Source organism: Labeo rohita, chromosome 8, assembly GCF_022985175.1.
Source record: "Labeo rohita strain BAU-BD-2019 chromosome 8, IGBB_LRoh.1.0, whole genome shotgun sequence".
NCBI lineage: Eukaryota > Metazoa > Chordata > Actinopteri > Cypriniformes > Cyprinidae > Labeo > Labeo rohita.
This window is the reverse complement of record NC_066876.1, coordinates 19,499,903-19,527,096: the sequence shown is the minus strand read 5'-3', so window position 1 is coordinate 19,527,096 and position 27,194 is coordinate 19,499,903. Positions and strand designations below refer to the sequence as shown.

The 27,194-nt window shown below is 36.4% G+C and overlaps 2 protein-coding genes across 12 annotated transcripts; one reads left to right on the top strand and one right to left on the bottom strand.

Moving 5' to 3' along the window:
- Nucleotides 1-136: 136 nt before the first annotated feature.
- foxp3a (forkhead box P3a) lies at nucleotides 137-17,627 on the bottom strand. 7 transcript variants are annotated; one of them, XM_051118187.1, is made up of 15 exons: nucleotides 17,548-17,627; nucleotides 13,051-13,128; nucleotides 10,302-10,399; nucleotides 5,746-5,906; nucleotides 5,502-5,637; nucleotides 5,268-5,424; nucleotides 5,069-5,176; nucleotides 4,889-4,976; nucleotides 4,624-4,692; nucleotides 2,094-2,247; nucleotides 1,834-1,910; nucleotides 1,652-1,753; nucleotides 1,272-1,393; nucleotides 970-1,041; nucleotides 137-493 (listed from the first exon to the last, which is right to left on the bottom strand). In XM_051118187.1, exons 4-15 carry the CDS (start codon nucleotides 5,902-5,904, stop codon nucleotides 475-477), a joined length of 1,263 nt encoding a protein of 420 aa, XP_050974144.1. In that variant the 5' UTR covers nucleotides 5,905-5,906; nucleotides 10,302-10,399; nucleotides 13,051-13,128; nucleotides 17,548-17,627; the 3' UTR covers nucleotides 137-474. The 7 variants fall into 7 exon arrangements, with proteins under 7 accessions (XP_050974144.1, XP_050974147.1, XP_050974148.1 ...); XM_051118190.1 differs by lacking the exons at nucleotides 13,051-13,128; nucleotides 17,548-17,627 and adding exons at nucleotides 10,186-10,214; nucleotides 11,039-11,247; XM_051118191.1 differs by lacking the exons at nucleotides 13,051-13,128; nucleotides 17,548-17,627 and adding exons at nucleotides 10,186-10,214; nucleotides 11,039-11,247 and having other exon boundaries at nucleotides 10,311-10,399.
- On the top strand, nucleotides 15,687-27,076 carry si:ch211-167b20.8 (uncharacterized). Of its 5 annotated transcripts, XM_051118182.1 has the most exons (5): nucleotides 15,688-15,921; nucleotides 16,011-16,803; nucleotides 20,459-20,499; nucleotides 20,615-20,700; nucleotides 23,029-27,076. In XM_051118182.1, the coding sequence occupies exons 2-5, from the start codon at nucleotides 16,166-16,168 to the stop codon at nucleotides 24,316-24,318; spliced, it is 2,055 nt and encodes a 684-aa protein (XP_050974139.1). In that variant the 5' UTR covers nucleotides 15,688-15,921; nucleotides 16,011-16,165; the 3' UTR covers nucleotides 24,319-27,076. The 5 variants fall into 5 exon arrangements, with proteins under 5 accessions (XP_050974138.1, XP_050974137.1, XP_050974139.1 ...); XM_051118181.1 differs by having other exon boundaries at nucleotides 15,687-16,797; nucleotides 20,618-20,700; XM_051118180.1 differs by having other exon boundaries at nucleotides 15,687-16,797.
- Nucleotides 27,077-27,194: the final 118 nt, after the last annotated feature.

Here is a 27,194-nt window from a genome sequence, read left to right as displayed (position 1 = left end):
TGCACCGCGCAAAAATCTCTCGGCCAATCGTAGACGTTGTACTGCAGTCAGTGACGAGCCATTTCACCGAGTACATCACTATTGCGTTGCATTTACGCACCGTGAAATATTTCTGACTGGGACTGTTTTGTATTATATTTTAGTTTATAGAAGCAAAACATGACGTTGTGTAGTGTATACTGTAGCAGAAGAACAGTCCAACAGTGCTGGATTACATTTCAGTTCGAACCTTTATTTGCATACATCATTACTTCATAGAAAGAACATGTACAGTTATTGTTTAACAGCATAGTTATCAATATTAAGTACAATATTAAATGTATTTACATACGATGCCATTAACATCATTATTATTGATACAACTGTAGGAATGATAAAAATTAATGTACATTTTAATCAGTACATTTAAAATTCAAAAAGGATAATATTTGCTGAAGACACTTCTTTGGACTATGTAAACTTCATAGTGATTCCTTACACATTTATTTTTTTTCTAAAAAAAAGAACAAAAATCAAAACTATAATTAAGTCTGAAATAGACAGCCAGTTATTCGTTTAAAACCACCATTTTAAACCATCATAATATTTATAATTCTTACACGAACTGTTAATATGTGACCCCGGACTACAAAACCAGTTATAAGGCTACATTTTTCAAAACTGAGATTTATACATTATCTGAAAGCTGAATAAATAAGATTTCCATTGAACGATGATTTGTTAGGATATCGTTAGAACAATATTTGGTCAAGATGCAACTATTTGAACTGCTGAATAATTGAGAAATCTAAATATTGAGAAAACTGAAAGTTGTCCAAATGAAATTCTTAACGCATATTTCGAATCAAAAATTAATTTGATATTTACGTTAGGATATTTACAAAATAGCTTCACATAGTCTTCAGAGTCACATATTGTTAGTGATTGAAATTGTTGCAATGTATTAATAGGAGTCCATTTGGGCCTCACATCTGGTAAGTTTCACCTTGTGGAGTCACAGGAAACAGGTGAAAAGGTGCCATCCAGCCCATATCCTGTTCCCTAGAGGAAAATAAGTGATGCAACTGCAATAAATCAATCAATCTCTTATGATTCTCCCACATCCAACCATAAATCCACTTAATAAGATCCAACCAAAAAGCCCATGCAGGTTTTTTTTTTTTTTTTTTTTTTTTTTTTAAATCACTCTTTCCATTTTTAAGATAAGTGTGACATGCTGTAGGGAAGTACAATGTTGTGGTCACCCCTATGAAAAAGCAAAGACAGTTTACCTGTGAAACTTTTGTCCTTTTCTTCTCAGAAATTCCTCTTCGTCCACGGTCCAAACAGAGCCTTTCCTTCCTTCAACACGCACAAAGCACTTATGCAGACTGAGGTTATGCCGAACAGCGTTCTACATGCAGACAGAGAGATGAATTACTTGTAACATGACTTAACATCTACTAGGTGGAATAAGATTCACTTAGTCTTCCCTAACATAAAACCACTGCAATTTGAAAGCCAAGTCATCACTTTCTATCATTAACATACAAGTTGTGAAAGTTTTCTGGTATATAATCTGGAGGCTGTGGTTTTCAGGATTGGCTTGTGTGCAGTGAGTCATGGAATGACAAATAGAACAGGTTTACAATACAAATACAGCATCTCGTACCTTCCATGTGGCAGTGTTGTGACGAAAGTAGAAAAACATGCGGGTAAACCAATGGTAGATTTCATTCAGCGTAAGCTGTTTTTCTGGGGACTCCAGGATGGCCTAACATAAAAGACAGCTTTTGTGTGACTGACAGGATGTGAAAAGGTAATATACAGGATGTTTAATTCAGCAGTACTTACCCATCGTATCATGGAGGCGTAGGTGAAAGGTGGCCTCATGTTTGTTAACTTATAATACTCAAAACTGGGGATAATCCCTATCGCCAGAAAAAAAAAACATGAAGTAAATAATTACGTCATATATATCGTTGGTGTGTGGAGATGAAATATGAATGACTTGTAATCTTAAATTTATCATGCACATGTTCAGTTTCAGAATTAGTGGTTTTGACTGTAAAATTTAAATGTTTTTTTGGAGGGATGTTTGTGTGCTCTTTGACCTGGTATAACGTGTGAGGTAGAGATCTGCCAGTATCCTTGTGTTAGCGCTTCAGCTGCCGCTCTGTCGCTGTCATAGACACCATTTGCGTTCTGACATGCTGCAGGTTGCAGGAGTCCTGACAGATGTCCTGACTTCTCCACACTGTTACCATCCTGAGATCAGAAGGAGAAAATTACATCATTATATAATTTTGGGCATAAAACATCATCTGGCCTTTATCAAGCCCTAAAAATAGGTAAAATCTAACCTCAAGTGACAAACAGAACATAAACAGATCCCACTGTCATTATGGAACAATTTGATTAATTCACACAGGGTTTTGTCTTGGCTGCCTTTTTTACTGTTGTAGACTGGATGAAGATCATTGTTGTCTGGTGTGACCAAATTCCGGTCAGCTTTAGCTGGCCTTGCATTTGTCTCAAGAATAAACTGGTGTGAAGACAAAGCCAAGACAAATCAAGATCATAGTTCCTTCATCAGTACGCTTGACGGCTGGCCAGCAGGAGACGTTTGCGGAGACGACGTTTGGTGCATACTTTCCAAAACTACAATTTTTTCCTGATTCCCTTTCAATAGCATTATACTTGTTTGTTTTTGATCTGAGGTGTGTAGATAAATTAATGTAGCTTTTACACATTCTTACCTTAATAAGGAGGTGCATTGCATGCTTTCTACTTGTAAATGGGTGTTCTTACACATCTTAAAATAGCAATTGCCTTGTAACTCTCCCCAGACAATCACATTTATAAGCTCTGTGATTGCCAGCACCTGACTGCTAATTACATTCTTAAGCAGCTAAGATTGGACATCTTATTTACTTGATTTTTTTTATTTAATATAATATAAATATATTTTAAATACATTATTATATTTAAATATATTATTTCAAAATTTTCAAATGATAAATAATTATTTATCAAATAAATCGATCATATATACGTACACTATATATGGGCCATTCTACAGAATTGGCGCAAACTGCTGTCCCACAACCAGAAAACACATTAACAAAGCATTTAAGAATTTAAATTTGAGATGTTTACTAAGATCATTATATTATCTATTGAAACCCACAATAACATTTAAAATTTTAGAAAGGTTATTATACCTAAAATCATCATTTATTGGGCACTTTCAATTGGGAGGAACTAACACGAAACCTAACTCCTAAATTTCAACTTATGAAAAATTAAATTTTTTTTGCATTTTATTCCACTGTTGTTGGTGGTGAAATTTCGGTTGTGACATCATTGTTTTTTTGTGTGTTATTCCATAAAAATTAAGTTGTTATGTTTAGAACTGTGCTAGCTAAACATGTGCTAATTAGCATCTTTGAGATAGGCTCAAAAGTATCTAAAATTGTCACTACCGAAACAGTCACGACCAAACATTTGGTGAAGTTTTGGTTGTGACATCACTGTTTTTCTGGGTATTATTCCATGAAATTTAGTTGTTATGTGTGTACAACTTTTCAGAACTGTGCTAGCTAAACGTGTGCTGCTTAGCATCTTTCAACTAGGGTCAAAAGTATCTAAAATTGTCACTACTGAAACAGTCGCGATCGAAACATTTGGTGAAATTTTGGTTGTGATGTTGTTTTTTGGGTGTTGTTCCATAAAATGTAGTTTTTTGTATGTGTACAGCTGTTCATAACTGTGCTAGTAACCATGTGCTGATTAGCATCTTTTAGCTAGACGCAAAAGTATTTAAAATGGTCACTACCGAACCAGTCACGACCAAACATTTGGAGAAATTTCAGTTGTGACATTGTTTTTTGGATGTTAATCCATAAAATTTAGTTGTCATGTGTGTATAACTGTTCACAACTGTGCTTGCTAACCACGTGCTGATTAGCATCTTTCAGGTAGACTCAAAAGTATCTTGCGACTACTGAAACAGTCACGACTGAAACATGTCATCATTGTTTCAGTAGTGACAAAAGGGAACACATAATCCTTTATTTGGGGAAATAAACAAAATTTTTGTACAGTTATGTAAATGTAATGTGATGTGGTCGCTACCAAAACCATTACAGTCACTACTGAAATTGTGCATTCACAACTGACACATGGGATGTTTTGTCACAAATCAAGTATACTGAATTATCAGCTAAGATGTTATGAGTGTTTGGTTCAATGTATATTTAAACTAATGAATCCTTAACTTTGAAATCAGTGTGATCAACTTTATGCCTTTTACAAAGAAGGACTGGATTCAAAACACAACAAATCTCATAAATCACAGTTGAAATATTGTTAAAATTGTAATTATGATTGATTTAGCTCTAAAAACTTTTAAATAAAATAGCAAAAAATATATTTACAAGGTAGATGTAAATACAGTTTTAATAGGTCAATATACCCCTTTTTATTAAATTATATATGACTGTCTCGGTTCAAATTTGGAGAGAGGAACATACAATATGAGAATTAACTCAAGATGTTTCCATCTCTGAAACGTTGCCCTTATACGAACTAACTAAATAAATATCATATATTTCAAAACAGAATTAATACGAGAGAACTTACCTCAGAGGTAGATTTGACATCAAACAGGTGTAGCTGCATAGCCTGCAGTTTCTGTCTCTCTGCAGTCAACTAACAGTAACATTCACATAATGAATATAATGCATGTTCATAAATAGGTATCTATTTATAATCCAGTTCTTATTATAACCTCCTGCATTTATGTATCATTAGCTCCTGTTATACATAATAAATCAATTCTGTATTTCCCCCATAAGCTGGCCTAATATAGAACAAACCGTTGTTTTTGAGCACTGGGGTTGCATACCTGATTCTCCATGTATTGTACTTTGTCTTTCTGCATCCTCAACTGGGCTATACTTCTGTCCCCAGGAGCATGGTCAGTTGAAAGGTGTCTAGATTATGGAATACACATAAAGAAGTACAGATATGAGGTATCGTTGGAATTATTTCGTAAATTATATTGTTTATTCCGTATCTGTCTCACTTTAAGAAATGGCCATATTCTTTAAACACTTCTCGGCTCTTTGAGCACCCAGGCCATCCGCATTGTCCTTTAACACACAGAAAGCCACCTGGAACACTGTATGAATGCCTAGAGATAATAATGAATGCTTCATGTAGCACAAAAACTGAACCAAATGTGCATTATGTATTTGTGTGTTTTTCTCAAACCAGATACTCACTTGCTAGTATGCTCTGTAATGCCAGTTTGGGGACTTGACACGGAGGCACTGAGTCTGCTTTCAGATTGGCTGGTGTAAAGTGGCACAGGGTCTGACAGGTCACTGTCAGGTTCTGTCTTACACACAGTGTCCACAACCCACTCATGAACACCACAAACTGCGGAGCATTATCCAAATTTAGTTTCAGATATAAATGATTTAATCTGCTTTGATGAAAGTCTACAGTATCAGTACCTTGTGGGAACGGCTGGTTGCCTTTGCGTAGTACTGATGGTCTGTGCTGTCTAAAATGTTTGCTTGTATTTTCATTGGCCAGAACCTGACCAGATGAGCCAGAACCTCTGAAATCACTGTCCAAGGCAACAGCTACCTTTGAAATCACAGTTGCAAAAAGATAACGCAAATCAGCATTATTAATATTAATTAAGTGCTATTATTTTGTGCAGTAATACACATATGGCAGTTTCCAGTCTTTTACCTTGGTAGCCATTGGTTTAGCTGAGATCAGAGATGAACTACTTTCTCTAGACTTCATCTGTATGCTGGAAAAGGTAGAAAAGTCTTCCTCTTGGTACTGATTTTGGTGGCTACTCCGGTTATCTCCACCTTTGTGTGTTCCAACACCATTTTGAAGCATTCCTATAAACACAGTGGAGATAATTTCAGAAGTTTCAAGGTCCTATTTGAAGTTATCTTAACAAGAGTAGAAGGGCAGTTTTTTAAGCATATTTCATAAATTGTATTCTGAAGCACAGTATAAAAACTTAAAATGAGAAAAAGAACTCTGATCAAAATAAGAAAACACTTACAGATACCTCCAAGTTACTGGTGTTATTCTGGCATCTGGTACTAATTTCTTCAGTTATATAACAAACCCTATTTAACTGGCAGCATTCCTCAATTTTCACTGAGATTACAAGATGGCGGGCTGCTTGCAAGTGACTGAAACCCTGCGTCAAGGTGTTGTCCAGATGAAGGCCAAAGGGATGACCCTTTCAGCCATTGCAAGAGAAGCTGATCACTCCAAATCTGTGATTTCTCAAATATTGCAGGTTTACAATGACTAATGACTAATTCATTCAAGTCCCCAAAAAAGGCTGGTCGTCCATGTAAGACACATGCACGAGAAGACAGGATAATGCAGAGCTTCTCGATGGGGAAAGGGGTTCAGCACTGCAGCTGGAATTGCTTGCCAGTTCGATGCTAAACAGGGTAAGGATCTAAAGTCGGACATAAAGTGCACTTTGAAGTGACCAAGCCTCTCATCAGTAGACAGAATCAAAAGGTTAAGCTCACCTTCGTTAAGGAGCATGTTGTGTAGAGAGAGGAGAACTGGTCCAAAGTTCACTTTAGTGATGAGAGCAAGTTTAATTTACTTGGGTCTGATGGAAAACATTTAGTTTCAGCTTCAAACTGAGGAAAGTCTGAAGCCTAAGTGCATAAAGAAGTCAGTGAAAGGTAGAGGCAGAAGTGTCATGGTTTGGGGGATGTTTTCTGCAGCAGGAGTTGGGGCCTCTTACACTAATACTCCTCCAGCAACATGCAGTTCTTTCCCTGCAAGCATCTCCCTATCAGCCTGCAATTTTCATGCAAGACAATGCCCCTGTCACACTTGAACACACCTTAAAGCTATGAAGATTAATCTAAATCTTCTGACCCTAATCTAAACCCAACTGAAAATCTCTGGAAAATCCTTGGCGACAAAGTTATGGCTAAGAAACACACAGTTACCAAACTATAAAGAAGAGTGGACCAATATCACACAAGCGAAGTGTGAGAAACTACTGATGTCCTGCAGCCACAGGTGTGCTGAAGTCATCCACAGCAAGGGCGTCTACACTTCCTACTAATTTCTGACAGCTTTAAATTTTGGGCGATGAAGATGAACAATATTTCAGAAGAACAAAAATCAAGCATTTATAGATTGTTCTCTAATTTTGACATCCACTGTATGAAGATATAAAAGAACTTATAGTTCATTAACTTTACTGTACTACTGTGAACTAAGAGTGAAATGAATCCACCCTAGCGCAAACTATTTCCTGTGTAAATACATTCATATATTTTAATAAAACTGGTAAATGTAATGGTTTTTCCTTCTCATTTCACTGTGCATTTTTACTGTAGAACTTTTTCTTATTCTGTGAAGAAAACAATTCTGTCAGCTATTTATTTTTACTCTTTATGAATGTATTTGATATTACATATTTTACAATATGGCTTAGCCACAAAGTATTTATTGTGTTACAATATAAACAATAAGATGCATAGTGTAAGTGTAAGTAATTTGATCATTGTAAATACAAAATAAGTACTAAATCAATCCGTTTTTTTTTTTTTTTTTTGCATTTAACACATAATTTCCTCTTTTTTCTTTCGTAGCTCATGAAAGTGTTTTCCTCACCATCTACAATATAAATATGACACATCTAGCCTTAAATTTAGTCGTTTTAAGAAACCATCAAAATATTACCATTTTAAATTTAATTAGTGTAACCTGAAATGGCATGTGTAAAAAAGAATTACTCAGTCCATCTTAAGCTACGTTTACACTAGTGCGTTTTCGTTTTAAAATGCTTAACTTTCACTGCTCCGGTGTTTTCAGCCCTTGAAAACTATGGTTGTACCTGCGTGAATGGTCATGTGACCAAGCGTTTTCGGTTGTGTAGTGTAGCCGGAGATCGTTTCTGAAACGCAGAGAAAACGCTAGTGTAGACGGGGATCGTTTTCATTTTAAAACATCATTTTAAAACGAAAACGCACTAGGGCCTAGAAACTCAAGTACATGCTAAAGCCTCAAATATTTATAGCAATTAAACTATACATGTTTGGATATTAAATCTGAAAGAACTATGACACTCCAACTTTAAGTAAGCCATTTATCTGATTCCCCCTCTGTATAGTATTTCGATATGTGTTTAGATGCAATGCAATAACTTCTGTTTCATATTTAATAGCATAAATGTGTGGACTTAATGTGTTCTGATTCTTAAAACTGGTAAACTGAGGATGACTTTAAGCAAAAATCTTGCACATACAACTTCTGAGAAAGTAAAAAACAGTCATTTTTGGATTTTAGAGCGCCATTGTGAGCGCCATTGCGGTTTTTGAACTTGTTTAAGAACTCATGTGTTGCTTATTTGTCATTGACATTTGACATAACCACATCCAGTCTATGATAAATGTCACATTTTTTCACCTGGGGGGTTTTTCAAACAAGCAACTTGAAGTGATGAGAAGGAGAAGAGCCTTATTTTGCAGACGCTGACACGTTTTACAAATATGCTACAAATACTTTTTATCCTGAACTTGACAAAATGCACGTTTGCAGTATTTTTATTTTTTTTGACGTAGCGTAAGCATGTTATTTAATGACTCTTTTCTACACCTCTCAGTTTCATTAGTCATCAAGACTAATTATCAAAGTCTAGATCAGCAATATGCAAGTGTGTAATTTTCCAGTAATTTGGAGGATTAGTTTTCAATGTTGTGACCTAGTGAGTGTGCATTGATTTTAATTTGTTCCTCTGAGAGTTTGATATTGATAAGACTGGGATCATTCAAGGCAATGAAACTCATTATTCATCTCTCAGTCTGAATACAGCCTTCTCTCAGTTCCAATCACTTAGATAAAATCCCTCAAAATATGAGAATAGTCTGGACTGGCGGCAAGTTTCATTTTGCAACGATGACACTTTAGAAACTTCAGTATTCAGTACAATCAGTTTTAGTTTCCGTGTTCTTGTGGAATTCATAGTCACAATAATAATCATTAGATCTAACGCCCATCAAATATTTTCAATTCGCACACACCCGGAATCAAACCTGAAACTTGTAATTAATAATAAAAAAAATGACAGATATGGAACATAAAGACAATTCTGGCCTCAATTCTCTCCCACCAACATAGAAAATTTCATTCTGACTCACTTTTTTCCACTGTACCCACTCATTTGTTTTAACACACAATATGATGTAAATCAAAGACCAGGATATCTGAGGCATGAACTGTACTGTACTTAAATGACTGCACTGTAATTAAAGAGTTAAATGATAGTGTTTAATAGTTGGACACCCAGCTCCACCCAGTTATACCACTGTTGTTTTTTACTGTTGGAGGTTAGAATTAATTCATTAAATAACACGGAATCTACTGCATTATCTGTGGTAATTGCTGTGGTAGTTGAAAAAATTATTTATTTTTTTCCTCTGTATTCTCTAGTATTATACAGTAAGTACCAAGGTAAGTGGCTAAAATATTTCCATCCTTATGAAAATGACTAACCAGCATTCTGTGAAAGCATTTATAGCATTTTATTGTTATTAATATTTGCTTACTTGTCATTCAGAATAGTAATATTGATGCATCTGTAGAATTGTATCTAGTTCTTCTATTACATATTTGATCAAATCACTATCATACCAAATCATACCTAACTAGCTAATGCTATCATTCTTAAAAATAACAGTTCAAACCAAGAAAGATTTTACACCCTGATGTCAAAGTAGAACTTTTTCGACTTCCTCTAAGAACTGTTTGTTCTCTAGTTGTTTTGAAAGCCATGATGCACTGTTGTTTTAAAGAACTTAAATACCATACAGACTTTAGGAACTAATCTCTAATTTAAATCTTCAAAGACCTATAGCTCAACACAAGAATCCAGTACAAGGCAGAATTTTTTTTTTTTCTAAAAAACTAAGATGCCACAAAGAACCACTGAAGAACCGTTACTTTTAAGTGTGGCTGTCACGAAAACTTAACTTCTTGGATTAAAAAAAATCTAAATAAAGAGATGACCTTTTCAAAGAAAACTCATTTTGTGTCAACCAAGTTATTTTTGAAATTTTTTGCACCTACTCATTTTCTCCATGTAGAGCTGTCAGGTACACAAGCAGTGTATTTTTAGAGTTAACTTACCCTTTACATCTGTTGTCTGGGTGATCCTTCTTTAAGATGGAACATTGATTTCACAGACATTAGTTAAACTAACACATGATGAAATCGCTATCATCTGTAGAACATAGGCTTTTTACCTCCCACACCTTTGTCTGTCGTGCTTTTCCTTGAGATGTCACTCTATGTGTGTGCTTTAGCGTTATCCTTCTCCTCAGCAAAGGCCTTTGTGGTGCCTCTGAACAGGAAAGAAAAACCAAAGACTGAATCTATAAGATGCACAGACCTCATTTGCGTCTGCACTTTAGGAAAGCACAGTTCGGTTGCTTGTCTCTTTTTCCAAAGCTGAGCTGTGTTCATTTAAAGAAGGTCAGGTTAAAAAAACTACAGGGTAATGAAGTTCTGTAAGTAAATAGTATGTAAACTGTCACATCATCTTGAATTTCAATGCCATTTTAAGTGTAAAATGAATCAGCAATGAATTCAGTGGTTGGTCTGAGAAATATGTGATCATTTTAAGCAAGCTTTGAAACAACCAGTCATTAAAAATGAGTAAAACTCAACTACTGTCAAAACGTAAGCCTATTTTGAGTATTTAAACAAAAAATGACATACATGTGATAATGCAATGATGTTTCTAATCATCTTATTTTCACACTGGAAAAAAGTAAAAGTAAACAAAAAATATGTATATTCATTATAGCTTTTAAGTTTTGCATTTAAATTATAAGAACTGATAACAAGTTTTTTTTTTTCTTAAAAAAAAAGCATATTTATTCCTGAAAACAAACGAATACCTAATTAATTCAACCAGGTTTAAAGAGGAAAGTAAAAAAAAAAAAAAAAAAAAAAAAAAAAAAAAAAAAAAAAAACTCACCTGTTGTGCGAGCGTCAGATAGATGCAAGCAAGAGAGCAATTATTAGGTCGAATGCTCTGGAAAAAGTTCAGGTCACCCCTTTTATAATGTTTAGCATGACATTTAGTGGAAATTCAGCTGTTTCTCCACTGGGTGTTGGTGTGTGTGTGTGTGTGTGTGTGTGTGTGTGTGTGTGTGTGTGTGTGTGTGTGTGTGTGTGTGTGTGTGTGTGTGTGCGTGTGTTCATATTGTATATTCATGTGTGCATTACAGAGTGTGTAGTAACTGCCAGTCAGACTGTCTTCACATCTTCTTCAGAAATTATGTGGCAATTTGTTGTTTCTGTTTCCTATTTTAGAAACTCTTCATTGCGGCAAAATGTCCATATTTCCTGAGTGATTACTTAGGGTTTTCTACATGTAAATGTTTTAAAGATAGTTGTCTTTTTTTATTACTGGGGTTCTCATACTTGATGTTGACTGTGAAACATGGCAAACATCTTTTTTCTATGTGTTTTCTAAATAAATGATCCCTCTTGTGTGGGGGAGCCAATGCTCAAATTCATCTTCAGCATCTTACGTGTAAGACAGCAGTGAGGTTCATTCACTCTGATTCATTTCAAAACATCTCTCTTATAAGATAAAACTTCTTTTCAAAAATCAGATATTTCTTTTTTTTTTAGTTTTCAAATTTAATGACCGAGATTAAATGAAAAAACTAATAATTCTGCCTTATACCTAAATAAAAAAAGGGCCAGCGTGCCACTTTCAAATCAAATTCTGGTGAAGTCCATTCCGGAAGACCGGAAAATGAGATTACAAAGAAAATAACCTATTACGTGTTCGGAAAGTCCGTTTGCAGGGTTTGTGACGTTGTATTCGGGCTCTGGGGGGAGACTGAACATATGTACAGGGTACATAGCATGTGTGTCGATTAGTTTAACGCAGGAAAAAAACATCCTCATCCTGTGGTTGAAAAGGTTATTTGAGTGTTTTTGAACAAATTGTTCTTCAATAATGACACTCCCAAGCACATGTACTGTATGTAGACTTGCAAGACTTTTTCCGTCTTTTCTGATGCGTGTACAAAAATATATATAACTTTAAAACATTTCTGAAGATGAAAACAGAGTAGATTTAAACATGGAACTTAACAGCATGCAGACTAATGTTAAAAAACAATTAATGCTTGGGGTCATATTTCTAAAGTCTGAAAAGTTCACATAATATGAACTATACATAGAATATGTAAACTGTTAATAAATATTCACGAATAAGCATTTGATAGCTGGTCATAATTTCTGACATTCTGTTCAGCAATTCAAAACATTTCTCTTCATGTTTTAAATCTTATATGTTTCATTGGGCTGTAACACCAAAGGCATCAATGTAAAAAAAATTATTAAAAGAGCATAAAATTCTTACATTGAAAAACAAACATGAAAATGTAAGATTTGCTCAATATAAACTAAAATCTACGATTTTTTTGGTAAATTCACTTCAGCTTTTTTACATTCATTTTATAATGTGTGCTTGCCGAATTAAACACCATGTGATGATTTATAAGATATTTATAAACAATGAAAAAAAAGTTTAACCACTTCCAGGCTAAACGTTTTGTTTTATTATTTGTCTGTAGTACATAGTTTTTATCACATAGTGTTTTGAACAATAGCATGTTCCTAGTCTTTAGGCAAGTTTTGTGACAGCAAATGAAATTAAACACTTGGTAGGCAAAGAACCAACTGGTTAACTGGTTAAAAAAGATCGAAATTAAACAAAGGGTGATATGTTTGAGGTGTCTTTAAGCAGATGTAATCTTACCACAGGGTTAGTTATAAAAGTACTAGTCACTGGAATACATATACCCACTTTGTTCCTGATGTCACTCAAGATTTGAGACATAAGCTGTTCTTTTGAATCACGTCTACACAATCATTTTTCCATTTTAATCATAGACTTTGAGTTTACTAGGAAATATAGGGGATGCATTCAAACAATGATTATCTCACATCCTCATTCAACAACAATACCTGACAGGGGTGTGGAGAGTTGTAACATAACCAATCCCCACTGAAGACGTTTTCTATTTTCTTGATTTTTCAGCATGCCTAGACAGTAGGAAAAACAGACAGATGTAAGCCAGGTAAGAGTTGTCTTGACTATTTCATGCAGGCAGCAGACCTGTATTATAGATTTATTTTAAATAGTAGATATATAGGTAACATGCAAGTACATTAAATATTACAGCTGTTACGATGCAAATATGTATAATGATGGTTCATTTTTGGCTGTTATTGCTGTTTTTGTTACCAACTAGTTTAACAACTTACTTTGAGTTGTAACAATGGAACAATGGAAGAGAGATATAGATATCTTATGTTAAAATATGAGAATAAAGAACCAAAACTCTCAGAGTTATTCATGGTTAAACAGAAATGTGACCTTGGACCACAAAACCAGTCTTAAGTAGCACGGGTATATTTGTAGCAATAGCCAACAATAAATACATTGTATGGGTCCAAATGATCGATTTTTCTTTTATGTCAAAAATCATTAGGATATTAAGTAAAGATCATGTTCCATGAAGATATTTAAAACATTTCCTACTGTAAATATATCAAAACTTAATTTTTGATTAGTAAGATCCATTGCTAAGAACTTCATTTGGACAACTTTAAAGGCGATTTTCTCATTTTGATTTTTTTTTTGCACCCTCAGATTCCAGATTTTAAAATATAGTTGCATCTCAGCCAAACACTGTCCTAATAAACCATACATCAATGGAAAGCTTATTTATTCAGCTTTCAGATGATGTATTAATCTCAGTTTCCAAAAAAATGACCCTTATGACTGGTTTTGTGGTTCAAGGTCACAAATGCTTACAATTATGGTTACTCTCTATACGCAGGAAGCCAGACCCCTGATGCTACACCTGTTGCACATATTGATTTCACTATATTAAGCAAGACTGACTGCTCCATCTAGGGGTTAAAATAGCTTACCGATCAATATCTCTAAACGGTAATGGTCCATAATCGAATATGCCAACTTTTCTTTCTCACCATGGATCTCATTAGCTTCGAGATTATTCTGCTATAATGTTCATGATTGTGCTATCAGATATTAATCTAACACATATTTTGTCTGCATAAGCTGCTTTGCTTTGTCTGCAAGCTGTTTGTAGAGACTTTTGTTTTATATATTTATAAGTAAAGGGATTAGGCATCAAAACCATTTTAACCCCCATAACTGGTTGTTATCATGCTTGTTATTTAATAATTCTTCACATATCATAATTCAAAACTGTACTAATTCTGTCGTTGGTAAATTATGTGGACCTTAGAGCTACAATTCAAATCAGCAGTTTAAAATTTTGTTTTAGAAAGTTACAGAGGGCCTGTTACCCCAAGTGGCCTTTAGCCCAAGTGGCCTTTAGCCCCATTTCACCCTACCATGAAGAAGAGTATGGGTAAGGGGTTGAATCTTCCCAAACTATTTAAAGCTGCATAACATGCTGAACACCCACAACTGCTTGTTTAAAAACAGGTGAAGCATGACCACATTTGTTTTAAATATTTGTTTTAATAGAAATTCTATTACAAATTTTTAAAAGCCTGGAAATGTCAGTTATTTTGTTAGTTTACATATTCTTGACAGCAACACAAAGTACTTACTGCATTCTTGGCTGAAAATGTCTTTAAATGAATTAAAAAAAAAAAAAAAGGAGGGCTGAGTTTAGATTATAATCATCTCATGATCATTATTTTTGTTTTATTATTATTACACTCTAAAAAATGCCGGGTTAAAAACAACCCAGCATTGAGAGAAATATGGACCAACCCTGCAACTGGGTTAATGTTAAATGTTTAACCCAGCCTTCTGGGCAGTTTATTTAACTCAACTATTGTTTATAAATTACTATATGGCTGGCTTAAAATGAACCCAAAATAGGTTGTAAATTAAGAATCAGACACACAGTTAGTAGAGGCATCAGCAATAATCAAAAGGTGAAGGTTTATTAATAAGGATTTAAAAAAAAAAAAAGTTTATTATTTCATTATCATTTATTCAGCTTATTAATAAATGATTGAACATATTCATAAATGTTAATTTCCAACCTATTTTGAGTTCATTTTAAGACAGCCATATAGTAATTTAAGCAATAGTTGAGTTAAATAAAACTACCCAGCAGGTTAGGTTACACATTTAACCAAACTGCTGGTTTCAAAACAACTCAGTCACTGAGTTTGTCCATATTTCACCCAGCACTGGGTTGTATCTAACCCAGCATTTTTTTAATAATAATAATAAAAATAATAATAATAATTATTATTATTATTTATATTATTAATAGTATTATTATAAAATTACATTATATATTACATATACAGTGTATACATATATTAATATAATTACATATATATTACATACATCATTATATATCATAAATATTATTCTAACAAACAGATCTATTAGATCTATTATTATTATTATTATTAAGAGTAGCAATATTTGCTTTTTAGCCATACTGCCTTTACTTCTTTTGCGATTTGTATTATAAGAGATTATCACAACAAACGGCAAGCAATGAGAGTGTCTTTAAACTTTAAAATAGCAGTGGGGGGCGTGTGCGGTTTGGAGCGGCCAACAAGAGATCAGGGGGAGGGATATAGCAACAGAGCCCATCTTCCTCCTGACCTCTGGAAAACGATGGACGTGCAGCTTCCTTCTAAATTTAGACACTTATTCGTGTCTGTGCACTATGAGCTCCAAACTGCAGTTCTTGTTCATGTCAATAGTTTAGGCCTAGTTCGGTCGAAACGAGGTGACAGACCCTCGCGGGTCTCCGTTGAGCAGCAACTATGAGCGGCAGCTCGATCTGACGGACACGCACCATCGTGGTAACGGCACCTTTCATGTTTACGCGGCTCAGAAACAGACGTAATGGCGCAGGGGAATAATAGTAATTTTCTAACTATCCCCTCACAAGAGGGGCTTTTCAGGACGGTGAGGGTCGAGCGTTCCGAAGACAACAGCAATGACGAAGATGAGGAAGAAGCGGAGGAAGACGTCAGGCTAATACCGAGGTGTTCTCCTGTTCCCAGAAAGCGAGGCTCGTCGATTGCGGATGAAACCGCCGAGTACATGCGAATTCGCCTGGTGTTAACGAACAGAAGAGTGTCGTTTGCAGACAGTACGGGAGCCGAGCTGGTTGATGTCAGAATGTTTGTCCCGTTTGATTCAGATGACGAGGACGAGTCGAGATGGGAGGAAGAGGAGGCTCGGTACCGAAAAGCCTACCGTGAGCCCACTTACCGTGTGTGGCCAGAGTTCCAGCCGCTCACAGGGGCAGAGCTCATGCTCGCAGTCCACACCAACAAGCTGGAAGTGGAGAGCGTGACATCTGTGCCAGATGAGCCTCTGTCGTTTGAGGTGCTTATTCGTGTGCTCAACATTTCGTTTCACAAATCAGTCTATGCCCGCTCCACGATGGACGGTTGGATCAATCACTTTGATTATCCAGCCGAGTACGTCCAGGGCTCCAACGACGGCGAAACGGACAAGTTCTGCGTGAAGCTGGCCTTCGCTTCACCGTACCTGTTCAACGGAGCGCGGGTTGATTTTGTTGTGCGATATGAGACGCCGGATGGAGAGTTTTGGGCAAACAACTCTGGTAGGAATTACTCGGTAACTCTCTTACAGTCATATGAAGACGACACAGTGCAGACCCCCACAGCGGACACAACTGAGCTGAGAGGAATCCTAAAACCTCCCAGGTACCGGTAAGTGGGCGTTGGTGAACCTACAACACGGGTCACACCCTGTTGTTAAATCTATGTTTAGCCAGCAGTCAGTGTTATTTACTTACCAACTGATTTAGCCGTTTAGCACGGATTAAGCAATTAAGCAATGTCATGCTAAAATCTTACTTGTGTGATATTTCTTAACTGTTTGCTTTTATCCTCAGTAAACTTCTTGCGTAATTTACCGTTCAGACCAAAAAAAAAGTCGAGTTAACTACCTTTTGCCCGCCAACGGAAATAGTTTAAAGATTTTAGATTTCGAAGTCGCCAAGCAACGTACAGACTAAAAGCTGGTCTGGAATACCATGTGTAATTGGAAGCGGAGAGACAGACAAACAGCGTTCTGTGAACATCCTGCTCCAGTTCCACTCCAGGTTTTGCATTTCCCAAGAGAGAAAATCTGAACTGAGATACTGGAGCGAGAGAGAGGGGTCATGACATGGATTTTTATTTTAACACGTTTCTTGATGTTTACTTATAATGTTAATAAATGTTTTTTGCACAAAAACAAATATGTAGAAAAATGATTACTTTTACTGTTTTGAGGGGCGGGTCCTTAAAGGCTTGTGAGGAATCGGCCACTGTTATGACTGGCTAAACATTATTGCATAGGAAACAGTATCAAGGTCCTCTCGCTATAGCATGTGAGTGTTTTGACAACGTGATAAAGAAAAAAACAAAACGGTAATTTCCAGACAAAGCATTATGAAACCATTTACTTACAGTTTGTGATGCAGCTGCAGTCAGATGTAGTACTGTTTCATCTTCAAACAAATGTTTCTTTGTGAACTCTCCATGACACTGTGCCTTGTTCACACCTCCGCCCTGCCAACAATGCTGTAGAAAGATAAGCAGACTCTCTGACGATCAAATACTTGGTCTTGTATTTAAAGTGGTGGCAAAACAAACAACATGTTAGTCTTATGCAGACTGACCACAAGTAGGTATAATTTAACCTCATTAAATATTTTAAATGTGAAAATAAGAAATTGATTGATGGAAAGAACTTAACAATTATAGTTACGTGTTTGCTAGCAAAAAGTAAACCAATTAAAAGCCATTTGTGTAGTGTGGTTTTTGTGTTTATGGTTAAGTTCTAGTCTAATTTCATATTTAATTACTAATTAACATTATTTGTGCACAGTCTACATTACAAACAGTCTTGGCTGAAGTGTAGCCGGTGTTGTTTTGAGCAAATTAATTGCATTCCCACTGAAAATAATTTTTGAAAGACATTTTCTAGTGAACTAGTGTGGTCGGAACCAAAGTTTACAGGACAGCGTTTTCTGAATGCTCTCAAGTGGAGAACTTCTACATTCCAACTGGTTGCTGCCAAACCGTGTCATAGCTCATTAACATAAAGTTGACCTGACTTGAACTCTCCTCTACGGCCACACCGTCCAAGATGCGCTGCACCGCTTCTCGCCGGAGCTCGCCACTGACTTCCGGCCACTTTGACTCTCTTGCCGGAGGTGGTGTGAACGCACGGTTACAAAACAAAACGCTCAGATCAAACCTCAGACTTGATCCAGGATGCCATTATAAATAAACTATCCATTGTTTCTTACGCTGGGATCCTTCTGATATCTGTACAAAGACGCGAACGAGCTGTTTAAACCAAAAACGCGTCAAAGCGAACGTTCTTTCACTCCATTTGTCCTGTTGATGACAGACTCAAGTGCTCAGAGTGTGTCATAAAGCGAATGCACATCTGTATACTGTACCCAGTGTAGACAAGATAGTGGCAGTGATTGTAATTTGTATTTGCCTTCAACGTGACTGAACGCCAGTGGGCGGGGCCTGTGGTGAGAGGATGACTATTTGTCGATGCCTTGCTCTGGAGGCGGTGTTTATGCAAATGTCTGTGCCCAGGTAATGTCATCTTGCACCTCAGATAAATGCTTTGTTTATAATGAGGAGGGTGTTTTAAGCTATGAAACTTGTAGGATGTTTCAATGATACAAACACCTCTTTTATGCCGAAAGATCAAGGCAAATTTCTCATGTCACGACCCCTTTAAAAAAAACACAGAGGCCCTTAAAAAACACAAAAATATGATGCTCTGAGCCACCTTAGACCTCTGGTGCTGCTTTGATACAGTATAGCTTAGTGTAGCTCAAAACATTGTCATGTATAAGTGTATAATTTATAATTGTAGATTTCTTGTAATAATTCAGTGTTTCCACATACGTTTTCTATTTAAAACAAAAATTAGTAACACTGTTACTGAAAATGAATGCTGATTTTATGCAGCTTCTGTGCAATGCACCTTTTCCTGTTATATTTAGTTGCAGCCTTTGCAGTGTATAAAATCATGAAATACCAAATTGTCACATTTCCTTCTGCAAAAAAAAGGAGAACCGTGGAATAACAAAGCTATTTTGAATTACACAGGGGTTGTTATACAGCATCTGTATTGTGTGAGTTTTGGGGTTGCACGGTCTCCCCACCCCCTCACTCCCTTTTAAGAATGGTAGTCATTCGAGGGTGTGTGAGGAGGATGAAAATAGGACAAGGCAGGTGTCACTTTCAGCTCTGGTATACCGAGACCTTAACTTTGACCTTTTCTATAGGGGTTGCACAGTAAGAGACACAACAGACCAACAAAAGCAGATGCAAACCTACGCCGGGAGACATATTCCTTTTACCCATTATTTCCACTATTCCACCAACGCCAATGAAAGTTTGAGAAAGAAACAAATGTGTGGCACAGAGATGAAAATGCTATTTATGTACAAACATTGTCACGGAACTCCTGTCAGGAGATAAAAATCAGAAGACGAGTTTCGACCTACAGTTCCATACAGTCTCGCAAGTCTTGCTCGCAACCTTTCCTCAAATGTCAAGTCTTGTTTCAATTACATTGCTCAAACATGCTACAAATAGAAGGTCATAGAACAGGATGTCAATCGAACTGCTTCGCACATGCAAAACACTCGGAATATGTAGCGGCTTCTCATGAGATGGAAACGGTTTTGCAAAGAATCACATGGCCATAGCATCTGACCATCATGCTCATCAAAAACCTTTCGATGATGTATGCAAGAATGGATGTGTAATATATGGACAGGTCCTTATCCCATCATGGGATCTATTGTGTGGTTTAAGGGTGAGTGTGGGTTAGACAGCCTTCACACATGGCTCTGAAAAAAGCTTCTTAAACTCTGGAGGCGGTCAGATATTACCAAAGTAACAAATGTCACAGAATTCAGTTATTTTCCATTTAGTGAAATAATCATGTGTACCTCTGGCCGATGGATTATACTTGTTCTTTTAAACGAATATATCACCCAAAAATGAAAATTCTGTCATTATTTACCCACCTTCATATCATTCCAAACCTGCATGACTTTGTTTTCTCCAGAATTTAAAAGAAGATATATTAAAGAGTGTTGGTAACCAAACTGTTTTAATTTACTTCCATTGTAAGGAAGTTGTATTTCTCAGAATCTTTTGTGTTCCACTGAAGAAAGTCATTTAGGTTTGGAATGACATGAGGGTGAGCTATTACTTCTGTAATGAGCAACTGATAGTCTTATATTATATCTATACTTTTCATTTATTAACACTCTTTATCAATGTGTGCTGCTGAAGAATGATTGTTTTGGTGTGTATGTGTGTGTCTTCTTTTTAGAGCTGACATTGGTTATGATGACTCAAACGACAGTGGAGATGGTATGTCTTCAGCATCATAATATCATCCAATAGCTTATTTAAATCAGGTTAAATATAACAAATATTTGCAAGGTTAGTTGTTTTATGTCTCAGGGTTCTTTGTGGTTTTTTTTAGCAGATCTGAGCACTACGTGTGAAGCAGCGGAGAATCAAGCGTCTTTTGCACAGCCGGTTATAATTCAGCCAGAGATCGATATCGAGGTGAGCGAGGTTTGCTTTGTAATCACCTTTTCTAAGCGCGGCTGGGATAGCAGGTGGAAAAAGATACAGCGTATCATGAACATACAAAAAAAAGAAGAGTTTAAACAAATTTGTTTTTCCCTCCTTACTCTAACCTTTACCAGATTTCCATGACGGTTTTCATGTGTGGTTTAACAGCAACTCTTTTTTCACACTTTTTTGTGTGTCTGAAAGCTCATTGACCTCTGCTGTCTAGACGCTCTCACAGTGACTCTTTGTATGTTTTTACTGTCTGTGTCGATATACAGTTATCTATCTATCAGCAAATCGTTCTCTTTAATCTGTGATTCCATTTGTTTTAGGTTATTCTTAAATCCCGGATTCCTGTCTGTCACTGTTGCAACAAATGCAGAGCTGTAGTGTTTTTCAGAGCAAGCCAGGCTAAAGATAACTCAACAATCTAGATATAAAATTAAACTTTTAACTCACTGATTGCCTGTTGCCTATTTAATACTAGCTCAAATTTTGATAATGTGGATTTTCATCATACTTGCATACTCACACAATGCAATTCGCTTGTTAAAATTCCCATCGACATTTCACTGTCTAGATAACCACATGCCTGTGTCTATTTGCAGCGTGTCGATTTGCAGCTGTTTCGAGTAAATGAGTCTGGCGTTTACAACAATAGCTTCACCATCTCAGTTTCCGGTCTGTCGTCAAACCTTTACAATAAATTGACAAGACACATTTTTATTTCTTTACTAGAGAGCCCTTAGAGGGATAAACCACACAAATTCTTATCATTTCAAGTTGTTCCAAGCCTGTATGACTTTCTTTAGTAGAACATTCCATTCAACAGATACAATGTTTTGAGACACTTCTCAAAATGTTCTATATAACTGTGAACTCTTCCTTTACTTGTGAACTGGTAAGCCTTTAGAATATATGAAAATATGATTTAAAAATATATTTAAAGATTTAGTTTAAAAAAAAAAAATAGTTATGCTGACAGTATGTCAGGGTGGTTTGTAAATTAGCCAAATAATTCAAATGTGTCAAACAAAACATTATGCTCCAGTATATATTATATTAAAAACAAAATGTGTTTTTGTTGATACTGTTATTCTTTTCGTCTGTCTACCTGAACAGCTCATTGAAGCGTCAGCATCAACTTAGGTAAAGTGCATGTGATATGCTAACTTATCGCTAACTTGTTAATTTCACTCATTCGTCATGTTGCATGTAACATGCATCCTGTACCTTGACCCATATTCGTATTCATATTTTGAGTTTTAAAACACCAATAAGCTAGTGTATACTATATATTATGTTTATATACGCATAAAGACACAGTTTAGTCAGTGCAGTCTGGTTTTATGTTGGCAGTTCTTGATATTTCCAACTTGAGACAAAATGGCTGTGAATGTTTAACTAAAGTTTGGGCTGTTTTATTAGGCTTGTTGAGCTGTTTTCCCATAGACCGTTTTGGCAAGGAGTTATTGGGAGCAAAAAAACAAAAAACCCTGTATAACTCAAGTAAACAAACAAAACTGTCAAAGTTATACATATAAAAACCCAGTTAAAAATAAACAGTAGAAATTGTATTTCTGTGTATGTTGTGTAAATATTGTCCGTGTCATAGCATGTTTACCTTGAGATTTTTCCCTGCACAGCTTTAAACAGACAAATTTCATAGGGAAACAGCGTTCCCTCACATTTTCAACATCACTTTTCTCATCGTTGTTTTTAATTCTTGTATAATTTTGTTACAAGATTTTTTCACATCATGTTCAGAACTCTTTTAAAGGTCTTGTTTCCATTAGTGTAATCTCCCCTCATTCGCACAAGCTTCTGGGAAAAGAGCCAGAAGAAACTGGCACAAACATCAGGCTAACACAAAACACTTTCCTGTTAGCACTTGGCTTTATAGGTAGTTCAACTATTTATTGATTTACTTATTTCTGTGCAATTAAATATTAATTAGCATTGATAATTAAACTGATAAACTGATGGTCTGAAAAAAACAGCATGTATTAAGCATAAGTTGAAAACTATTTATACTAATATTAGTAGATAACTTGTGCTCATAATCAGTTTTGGTGTTAATAATAATAATAATAATAATATGCATTAGCAAATGCAATTTATCTTGATTCTCCTACTAGTTGCAATCAAGAAATGATTACAGCAATGCATATTGAATTTCAAGTTTGTGTCATTCATCTTGCACTTTTTGTTAGTTGGTAGTAAATTCATAAATGCAAAACAGCGTTTACTGCCTACAGTTTACATTCTTGATTCTTTGCAATCCAAGCTTTTTTTGTGTTACTTTCCTCTTTGTTGCAGACTGCCAAGAATTTGTCCAGTTCTCCAGAGTCCACCACAACATCCTCCACAGCAGGATGTCCGCTGTCCACTTCAGATACTCCCCTTGGAGAACCACTTGCACAAGAGTCAACGTCATCCAATAATTTACCACAAACAGAAGAGCCTGGACTTCAGCCGCCAACAGAGCAGTTCTCTAAGCCACAAGATCAAGTCTATAATGCTGGCCCTTCCTTGTCTCTTCCCCTTCCTGAAGTCCTCATACACCATTGTGATCACCCAGAGACAACCAAGGATGAATTTGAGGATTCCAGTAAACCTGACCAATCCCTTCACACACAGAAAGAAGATTTCCACACTGAGATGTTAGCGCAAGTGCCTTTCGAGTTAGGCCAACCATCGCTGGCTGGGTTTCCAGACATGCCACAAATCCAGGTAGAAGGTATGGAGAAAGAAGATGTTGAGGAAAAGGATGACACATTGGCATATGTGCTAGAAGAACCAAGTAGGAATGTAGAAGAAGATAAAACAGGGAGTTGCTTTCACATGTTGGAAGAAGCCAATCAGCCTCCTTCATCAAAGGAGGTAAACAATGCAACTGAAGTTGCGGAGAAGCTCAATTTGTCAGAGGAAGGAATTCAAGAACAGAAAGTAGAATCTGTCTCTTCGGTCCAAGTTGAGATCACCAAGATGGTTGAGGTGGAAAGTACCAAGGTGGATGATGAGGAAACAGATGGTTTGGTGGCTTCCTGTTTGCCTCATTTTGGTCCCACAAGACAGGACAACGAATCCCAGATTTTACTCAGCCATCCAGCCTCTGATAAGCCGGCAACCATGCAATGTCTGCAAGAGGAAGAAGAACTTGTCATGGATCCGAGCATGTTGGCCTCAGTCCTTCCTGAGGATCCAAACCTTGATAATCAAACTATTTCCAAGTGTATTCCAGAGCATCCAACAAGCAAACAAGCAGAAAATCCAGAGCTGATCAGCATTTCTGAAACATCACCAACAGCCTTCGATCTTCAGCTTTCAACTGTTAACTCTTCAGCAGAAGATGATTTAAATTTTGAGGGTGATGAAACGTCTATTGCTCCATACCAGACATGTAAAGACCCTGAAACCCAGCACACACTGCCAAGACCCGGCACTGAACTATCTCAAATATCAAAAGATCACACTGAGGTTACTCTGGACACGTGTCTGATTGTCTCCGCGACCTTCTTCACTGCTGTTATTTGCCTGGCAGTTGGGATTCAAGAGCCCAGTGCTTTTCTGTGTGTGGGATTATTCCTGTTGTCCCTCTGCTTCTAATTTCTATGCCAGTTTTCTCCATCTGTTTCTTCTAAAAAGCCTTAAGACTTTACCTTCTTCCTCTTCCCCCAGTGCCTTCAGGAATTCCAAAAAATATTTACATGCAAACAGATCTGGTGTTTGTGTTTATGTGGTTGTAAATAGAGTAAAATAAAGTGTTTTCAGATTTAGGAGTTGAGCTTCTGCTTGATATACAGTGCCTTGCAAAAGTATTCATACCCCACATTTTGTTATGATGCAACATTGTGTTAAACTGCTTTAAATAACTTTTTTCCCCACATCAGTCTACACTTAATTCACCATAATGACAAAGCACAAAACAGGTTTGTAACAACAAAAATAAAAAAAAACTGAAATGATTTTAATGCATAAGTATTCATTTCTGGGACACTTGAAATTTAGCTCAGGAGAACTCATATTGCTTGTAGATGTGACTACACTTTGAGTGGAGTTAAACTGTGGCAAATTCATATGAATGAGTGTAATTTGGAAAGGCACAAACCTCTCAGAAAAGGTCCAACAGCTGAAAATGCAAAGGAACTGCCTGTAGAGCTCAAAAACAGGTTTGCATCAAGGCACAGATCTGGGGAAGAGTTCAGAACAAAATTCTGCTGCATAGAAGGTTCACAGAAGCATGTATCCATAATGAAAGACACCGAGCACCAAACAACGAGGACTCCTAGAGCTGGCCTCCTGGCCAAACTGAGCAAGTGATGGAGAAGGGGCTTGGTTACACTGGTTATATAGCTGATGGTCACTCTAGTTGAGTTACATGATCATATATGCAGATGGGAGAAACTTACAGAACAAACATCACTGCAACACTCTGATCTGGTCTTTATGGCAGTGCGGCCAAACTCAATCCTCTCCTCAGAGAAGACACATGAAAACACACTGGGTATTTAAAAAAAAAGCACCTAAAAATTCTCCGGTCTGACGAACGTCAATTCCAAGCATCATGTTTGAAGGAAACAAAGCACTGCTCATTACCTGCGAAGTACCATCCCAAAAGTAAAGTGTGCTAAAGTAAAGGGATTGAAGGACTCATCAGAGTAGAAAGAAAGCTCAGTGCACCAAAATATTGAGATAGCCTTAATGAAAACCAAGTCCAGAGCATTCAGAACCTCAGACAGGGCTTGTTCACCTTCCAACAGGACAATGACCTTAAGCATACAGCAAAAGTGGCTTATAGGCAACTCTGTGAATGTCCTTGAGTAGCCCAGCCAGAGCCTTGGCTTGAACACAGTCTGAAATTGTCTGCCAGCCCCCATCCAAGCTGACAGAGAGGTTAAGAGTTGAGGCGAAGTATAGATGTGCAAAGACTTAAGGCTGTAAACGTGCTTCACCTAAGTGTTGAGTTAAGGGTATGAATACTTATGCAATGTGCTTACTTCAGTGTTTAATTTTTAATAAATTTGTAAAGTTGTCACAAATCTGTTTTTGCTTTGTCATTATGGTGTATGGAGTGTAAACTGATGTGGGGAAAAGGTAATTTAAAGCAGTTTAACATAAGGCTGCAAGATAAAACGTGAAAAAAAAATGAAGGGGTATGAATACTTTCGCAAGGCACGGTATTGTGCATTATTAAGATTTCCAGTTTAAAATCTGCAGTGGTTTATTTACAGCCAAAAATAATAGTTTGAATAAGCAATGTGTGTTTTAGCTAAATGACATCACTGTGTACCTCATATATGATTGGCCATTGGAACGTGACTCAGCTCATTGATTCATACTTACCAAAATGTGTTTGTTTTGTGAGTCTCTCTCTATATTAGAATATAGTAGCTACTGAAGATTATATTTGGTTCTTTTGGAACATTCTTGGGAGTCATTTGTGAGTGGAATGTCTTGATGGTGCGCGTACGTGTGATAAGAAATGCGGTGAGACTGGACAAACGGCGCAGGTGATTTTAGAGCAGAAAAGTTTGAGTTTTAAGTTTTGTTAAATCTAAAGTTTTACTTATACCACAGTGTGTTTTAAGTGAGGAGTTAGTCTGTGTAGACGTCTATGAACTAAGCAGAGCATTTATCTAGGTATGAAATGTTTTAAGACACAAGTTTGTATGTTTATTCACTAAATTTCACTGTGAAGGTGCATTTGATGTTATACGTGATTATTTTGTGACTTTGCACATGTGCTGTCTACTTAAAATGAGTAAATGTTAAGCTTGAAGAGGATGAAATTCAACACCGCTCTGCTTAAAAGAAACACTTAAACTTACTAACCTTGCTCAGCAGACAAGTGTACAGCCTTTTGCAGTGATCTTTAAAAGCGTGCCCCAAGCCCCTGATACCCCAAAAGGTCACGCATTGCGCTGAAGTCACGGCATCAGGTTACCGGGTGACTAAACACCATTGTAGGCAGAGGACAGAACTGTTCCTTGAAGAAATCTTTTACCCTTGATTCCCTTCTTCCAAAACCTGACACAAAGATATTGAGTCAGTCACTTATTTTATTACTTTGTCGTCTCACTGAATTGTGCAAACAAGGTTGTGAACACATTCTGTTCTCAATAATGAAATATTCACGTTTTATCATGTCTATGTCGAAGTAGAAATAAAAGTTTATAGTTGATAAAAACGGATCTGTTTATTTCACAGCTTTGTTTTGTGTACAGCCCTTCACATAAAGATCATCAAGCTTGCTGTTAACAAAAATGTGAAATGAATTAAACTTTGGCATTGAACAGTTATATTCAGAGCAGTGGAACTCATGATATCTTTAATAAACAAGAACAGTTTGTTGCGCATTCATGAATGTGTCATAAAGGTCCGACAAGGCAACTTGATTTTTTTCAATACAAAACCAATAAAAATAACAAGTGGTAGTCTTTATATATGTACATATGCACAGATTTGGTGGAATGATAGGTATA